The 7,629-nt window shown below is 40.5% G+C and overlaps 1 protein-coding gene across 3 annotated transcripts in view; it reads left to right on the top strand.

The window, feature by feature from the left end:
* The window catches only part of tmem132e (transmembrane protein 132E), a 278,566-nt gene extending 274,436 nt beyond the window's left edge, over positions 1-4,130 (top strand). For all 3 annotated transcript variants that reach the window (XM_017041906.2, XM_008332771.3, XM_008332772.3), the window contains exon 9: positions 431-4,130. In XM_017041906.2, the coding sequence (XP_016897395.1) occupies positions 431-1,510 (1,080 nt within the window). In that variant the 3' untranslated portion in view covers positions 1,511-4,130. The remainder of the gene's footprint in view (positions 1-430) is intronic.
* Positions 4,131-7,629: the final 3,499 nt, after the last annotated feature.

Here is a 7,629-nt window from a genome sequence, read left to right on the forward strand (position 1 = left end):
TTCAGTTTCACACAAAATACTTTATATCTGTTGCTCTTGAAGTGGATGGTAAGACATGGACTATTAACAGGCAGAATATATGTATATATGTTTTTTTTCTTTACCTGTAAAGTTTTTCATGGAGAAAACAAGCATTTCACATGGACTTGAGAAAAATGTTGTATTAATTTATAGTATAAACTAACCATAAAGGTATAAAGGTTCAAAAAAATGTTTGTCCTTAAAAAGGTTACATTAGTTAGTAAGATGTGGTAGAGTTTGCCACAGCTAAGACAGAGACAGACATTGTCTGATAATAGTTCAAAGTAAAATATAGCAAAAACAAATAAAGGTCTCCATATGCTGCAGTTGAAAAAGAGCAAAATTAGGTTGAAGACTGCCCTCTATCCATCGTGATCTCAACTCTCTATGTGATTTTTTTTTTCAACAGGAAGCAACTTTTTCCATTTGGATGCTTTTCAGCGACAACACCGCGGCCACACTGATGTATTACGACCCCAAAGACTACAACTTCAACGCCTCCACGCTAGATGACAAGGTGGTGTCCATATCCCAGGAGCCTCAGCAACGCTGGCCTGTGGTGGTGGCAGAAGGCGAGGGCTCTGGAGAGTTGGTACGAGTAGAAATGACAATCTGTGAGGCCTGCCAGAAGACCAAACGCAAGAGCGTCATCGCCTCTGCTGCGGTGTCTGTCAAAGTTCGCTTCGGCCCTGAGGAAGATTCAGAGGAGGAGGCGACCACTGAAGGCGAGATTGAGCTAATACCTGTCACCAGGCGTCCGTACCTTGATCCGAGCTACAATGGAAGAGTTTACGACACTTCCAACGAGCAGCCTGCCAGCGTTCCCATTGATTACACCAACTTTCCCACAATAAGCAATCAAGAGCAGCCAACTGAGAGCGATGCGGAAGAGGAAGAAGAAGATGACGACTTTGTACATTCACGTCGCAACATGACCGACTTGGAGATTGGCATGTACGCTCTGCTGGGAGTCTTCTGCTTGGCCATTTTGGTCTTTCTCATTAACTGTATTGTTTTTGTGCTCAAGTACCGTCACAAGCGGATCCCCCCAGAGGGTCAGGCCAACATGGACCACTCACCCCACTGGGTGTTCCTGGGGAACGGGGAGCCGCTGAGGGCTCAGTGCGATCTGTCCCCGCAGCAGATGGAAAGCCCCGGTAACCCTCTGGAGACTGTACAGACTTGTTGTCATGGAGACCACCACAGCAGTGGCAGTTCCCAGACCAGTGTGCAGAGCCAGGTGCACGGGCGTGGAGATGGCAGCTCAGGTGGCTCCACAAAGGAGAATGGCGATGATGCAAGCTCACCCACCTCCAAGCGCAAGAGAGTGAAGTTTACCACTTTTACCACCCTGCCCACAGAAGAGCTGCCCTACAACTCCATCCCCATCGCAGACGAGGAGGACATTCAGTGGGTTTGCCAGGATATGGGCTTTCAAGACCCCGAGGAACTACACGACTACATGCGCAGAATAAAAGAAATAGCCTGAGCTGGGCGGCCTTGGCTTTCTTAAGACACCCTCCTTTCTATTTTCCCTCTTTTTCACCTGTGTGAAATGATTTTTCACAAACTTAAAAGGCAAACTCTCGTTTTGGTCAAGGTTGGTCCCATTTAGTTAGTTGAGTTCATATGATGTTCACGTAGGAAGAGGACACAGGAAGCCAAAGACTAAACCGGAGGATATAGATCACTGAATGATACTGTAAATTTTAGCTCCAGGAAATACGTCACAATTGAGAACTGCACCTTGGAAATGTGCAAATCTGATTTAAGGAAAAGCCTCACATGGACATGTGGAGCTCGGCAGGTGTTTGGCTCTGGACGTCTCTTTGGCTCACTGGCACACTGCAGTTCTTTACTGTAGCTATGCCAAACTAAGAGGCCTTTGATGAACAATAACAGAAAACATTGAAAGATTCTTGTGGGAAATTAAAAAGAAAAAAGTTATGTTACAAAAAATAATTTTTGTTTTTGCCAAAGTAGAAAAGTTGTTCTTTTTTTTTTGGCAAAACCCTTTCATTGTTGTTGTTCTTGGTGCAGCACACTCATGATTTGTACCCATTCCAAACGTTTGTCCACATTTCACCCATCGTCCACAAGCAGTGCCCGCCAACTCAGTCCTGCCCCCTTCTGGTCCTGTTCCCTATCCAATCAAATGCCTTATCAAAAATGGTCAGAGTTCACTTTATCAGATTGTTGTGTTCCTCACTTTTTGTCTTGAATCAGTCGGTACGTTTACATGCATGTTTGGGTTGAGGTACCTGTTAGTTTAACTGAGTTATCTTTAGTTGGGTTACGCCCTGGTCCATGGTCTCCTGGTCTCATTACTGTAAGTCCTCTGTTGTCCTGCTGGAGCGGGTTGAGTCTTGTTGACCTGTTGGTACATCTTGCTTTGTTTTGCTTTCCCTGCTGGTTTATATAATTTGGACAGATATGGACCGCTGCTGAACTGCAAGCAGTGCATTAACTGTCACTGGGCCAAAACAACTTTGCCACCGGCCCAATTGATGTTGGCAGCATGAGAACAAAGTGATTATTACCCTGAGTGTTCACTGGGGAAGTTATGTGGGCTACTAATTGCTGCCAATGGTTCTGCAAGAACATGGGCGTTGGGCTTGGCCCATAAATCCATGAATGACTCGTTTTTCTACATAGAGCGTTCAAGTCCTTGGTGGGCAGAGGCAGACGACCGATTGGCTGAGGAAATGTTGGTTGTGACACTAGGCCATAGCATATTTGGTATCCTGGTATTACGGAAACTAGGCAAAGACAAATACTGCTGAAAGGTCATAAAAGAACATGGACAGAACAATGGATGTCCAGTTCTATACCAAGCTTTTGCAGGTCCCTACAGGCATGTGCCATCTACTGGTTGGGTCTTGTTAAGTGCAGGCTTAGAGTTATGGTTCACTGGCTAACTGAACCAGTGTTTGAATGTTTTCCTACTGGATTTCCTTTATTTACCGATGTTTGTTTACGACCCTCAGTGCAGGCTTATGTATTAGTTTGTGCCACATGATGGAGATGAATGCAGTGCCCTTGACTAACAACAACAAGGTCATTGGTTCAACCCCCGTAGATGCTGGTATTTTGTGAATGCAGTTTGCAGTTTTCTCCAGGTACTACTACATTTTTCTTCCACAGTCAGTTAAAAGAATAAAACATTATTGGGATTTTTTTCTCTACAAACGGACCATACTGTGAACTGGACTCCCTGTATGATGACTGCTGGGATTGGCTCCAGCGCCCAACACAACTCTGGAAAAGATTAAGCCATAGAAGATTGATGGCAAATACTTTAATTCTAGGCTTTTCAGTTACGTCATGTAAACGTAATGAGTGTAGCTCTGACGTTGAGTACCACCACTCATCTCCAGCATGAGCCTCCAAGAGTCTGCATGGCAGGGCAATCTAGGGGCACAATTAGCCTTTCTGGTTTTTGTTTTTTTTCCTTTCCCAAAAAAGAAAAAAAAATGTAAATGTTTGTACCGTAGGTATTTAACCATTCATACACACCACAGAAGCATGCCATGTTATCAGGCCTACACGCACACATTCCTCTCTAGTGTATTGTGTATATACAGTATATATATATAATCGTATGAACGAGAGAAAGCGAGAGTCACCCAAGGTGTAAACTGCTGTTGTCCAAGCAGGAGGCTGCCGAGCTGATGTGCTAAATATTTTACAGTGAGTGAGGAGGCGGGTCCTGAAAAAAGTGTTGCTTTTTTAACCGCCTAGTATCACATCTGATTGTCAAACATGAGGATTTGCTTTGCCTCAGAACCCTGAAGGTGAGACAGGAATAGCCTTTATATTCTCTTCTACAGTTGAAGCCGGGTCTGTTTTTTGGAGGAGTAATGTTTTTGTACGGTCAGAAACAAGGATGATCAGATTGATTTTCCCTCATCATTTGAACAATCATGGTCATTCCATGTTGTCATGCTGTTGTTTTTTCATCACCGTGTGGTTTAGAAGTATGAGTGGAAAACAGTGGTGCTGCAAAAGGTACATGCAAAATGCCCCCGGTGAGGCGAAAACGAAAGATGGTCCATTTGTGACAATTTGGTCCCTTAAAAACTATTGTGGCCCACATTTGGTAATTTTTAAACCACATGTAGCACCCTGATGTGGGTCACATCTCAGTTACACTACATCTGGTATGCAGTGGCCCACGTCCAGTACACAACCTGTGGGCCACATGAAATCATAACCTCCTAACTATATGGCTTTAACAGGAAGCAGGATGGGTCAGAAATTAACCTTTAGTCTTTTTTCTAATCTATAGTTCTGAATAATGTCTCTTTATTTCTGCTCAAACTCAATGGTATTTTTCCCATATTTTGTCCAAATCTAAGCTTGTACTACACAAAGTTTGAGTTACAGTTGAACTAAAACTTTACAATTCCAAGCAATTTATTGGCTAGGATGTGTGTGGTATATTTTTACTATTTATGTTCAACTGTTTTAAGCATTCTTCTGTGACTAACCCAGCAATCTAATTCAAAAGCAATGCCGTGTTTGGTTAATTATATGTTAATTGGTTGTGGCAGCTTTTAGCTTCCTTTTTTTATTCATTTTTTTATTTTGCACTGTTTGCCTTTCATGCTGTCTTTGGCTAACTAAAATAATCAGATGACATGACATACTTTTTATATTTTTATAAAACTTAAAAAAAAAAAAAAGTTCTGCACAAAAACTGTAACAGAGTTTAGTTGTTTCAGCTGCCGTCTTGTACATTTGAGGTGTCCGTGTCTCCCATCATGAAAGCTGAAGTTAATTACTGGCCCTTGTTGCTTCCTCTAAAGTCCACTTGGTTCAAATTGTCAGCATTTTGAATCCAGTCCTGATGGTCATGACAGAAATGTAGCCGTTTTAAAGATCAGTTCCTGTTTTGTTTTTTCTTGACTCTTAGTTGGACTTCAGTACCTTTATCCAGCAGCACTGTTTTCAGTCCAGTCCAAATCCAAGTGTCTAATAGCAGTTGTTTTGTTCCTTACTTATATAGTCTCACTCTGTAAATATGTTTTTATTCCTATTTTTTTTAAATCTCTTTTGTTACTTCCTAAATTTTGAGTTTTGGGTTTTTTGGTAATATATCAGAAATACATTTTTTTTTATATATATTTCAGCTGCTAATAGAAACTTCTAACAACAGGTGAGTTGATGACAGATCTTGTTTCCTTGTCCTTTTCATGGATAACTGGACGGTGTGCATGACTCAGTCGGCTGTGCCAAGTCACCCCCACCACCCCCACTACCCCGCACCATCACAATCCAGACACTGTAACGTGTTCATGTACAGAGCACTCTTCAATTTCCTGTATTCTCTACTGAAAACCAACCCTTGTATTTTCCTGTTATATGTAAAGTACTAAAGAAAATGTAATACGCACAACACTCGTCCTGGTTTCCTTTATTTAGTTAACTGCCGTTCTAATGGTAAGAAGTTCAGAGGTAGGTCACTGGTCAGGGCTGGATTATTGAAGATGTTTTCATCTGAGGATTCTTCAGCTCTTCATTCTTGTACGTTTCTCTAATCAGTTTTACCAAAAGTAGAAAAATAACATATAGAAAATATAATGAATAGAAGATCAAATCTACTAAATTAAATCTTCAATAAATTATGGTCTAGAGATTACCCCAACTAACCCAAACTCTAACTTAAACCTTACTTATCCCCCAAACCCAATCTTGACTCTAACCCCAAACTCTAACATATAATTTACCAAATTTGATCGTTTAATTTTTGTTTGCATTTGTACAACCTAACAATAACTCACTTCACCTTATTAACCCGAATCCATTCACTCTAACTAAACCCACCAAACTCTAAAACGTAACCTAGCCCTTACTAACGCTCACTTAATTGCAGTAACAGTTGTCAGTTGGGGTCACTTTCCAGTAAACTCTGATTTCTGCCCCGGCGTGCGCTAATATTTATTAGCCTCTGATTTTCTCTTTTGTAAAGTGCACAAATCAGTGCGTTTCTGCATTTCTCCCATTTTTAATAGAGTCTGACATTTGAAAATTGAAATTACACACAGCTCCCAGAGATCCTTACAGGATGCTGTGATTATGACAAATCTTTATGCAACAGTTAAAGGTCACAATGCAGATGTACTTTAGTATTAAAGCATGCACTGTCTGTTATATGAATTATGTCTTTGCTTTTTTGGGGAAAGAAGCCTCAGAAAGTATTAAGACATCAACATTCATTATTTACTCAAAAATTAAAGAGAGAATAAGAAGTGCCAACAACCGAACTTTTTACTGCAAGTAAATTCCAGTGTAGCTAATTGTTATTCAAAAATTAGCAAATCTATTAAGTTTAGGAATCATGACTATTTATTTCCTTATAATCAAATTGTATATAGAGAATAGTTGATTGGGGTTGCAGATTTACTTAAGAAACAATTTTCATGACGGACTTTTCTAGAAAACTGAACCTTGTTAGGAAAGGTGGACCAATCCGGAAGTTGACAAGTCACAACCTTGAAAAGGTTTTGTTGACAATTTTCAAAGTAAATTTCAGGTAGCAGCGGACCGTTGGCTCAAAGGCTCGAAAAAGAACTCCAAACTATTGCTGGGACTGCATGCTATTTGCAACGACTCGTCGCCACACTTGGTTGGCAAACTTCAGTTCTCAAACCAAGACAGCAGAGAAACCCGAAACCACTGCCATACACTTACATCCACCAGAGTGGATCTTATGCAGCGGAAGGAACAAATGCGCAGAGAACCGTCGCTCCACACGGTGATTGTACAACAGAAAAACTGACAGTTCGTAGGATCCGAAAGGAGGTTGGCGTCGAAGGACAAACAGTCAGCGGGTGAGTAAAAAGCACTCTGTCTTTTTTTTATTGTTATTGTCATTTTATTATCAGAATCAGTATGATCACATACAATGAGTTTGACTGCGGCTTTACACAGCTGTAGTGTTTCAATGAAAGAAACGGGACAAAAAGTGACGTAACAAAATAATTGTTTTCATTGAAGCTTTGGTGTTTGCTGCACCTTGGGCTGAATTGTGCTAAGTGGATTTGTTGTTTTCTTAATGACGTTATTGCTGTTACATGAGTCATTTGCTTTTTATTTTATTTTATTTTCTTTCTCTTTTTTTCATTTTAAGGATTAGTAGACACTTTTCTCTGAAGCGATTTACAATTGGGACAGCTGTCCTAAGGTGGTCCCTCAGGGAATCGAACATAGGACTCTGCTCTTTGCTTGCGAGGCAACCATTGCTAACTGTTACACTGTTGGCGCTCACTAAATTAACCGCAGGTGTGACTGTGTCTGTGAATGGTTATGGTTGTTTGTCTTTATACGAGGCCTGGTGATGGACTGGTGAACAGGCCAGAATGTATCACAACTTTGCCCCAGCGAATGATCAGATTGACTCCAGCTCCTGACACATCCTAAAAAGGATTCAGCTGTAGAAGTGAAGAACGATGAAAAATAATTTTATAAAAATCTTAGTCAAAATTTTATTAAAAAATTTAAAAAAATATTCTCTAAATACTCTAATTTGATGAGAAACATGGAGGATTTTATATAGTTTTATAAAAGGTTTCATCAAACTTACAAATATTCATATAAAATACTTTT

This window comes from Cynoglossus semilaevis, chromosome 19, assembly GCF_000523025.1.
Source record: "Cynoglossus semilaevis isolate Cse_v1.0 chromosome 19, Cse_v1.0, whole genome shotgun sequence".
NCBI lineage: Eukaryota > Metazoa > Chordata > Actinopteri > Pleuronectiformes > Cynoglossidae > Cynoglossus > Cynoglossus semilaevis.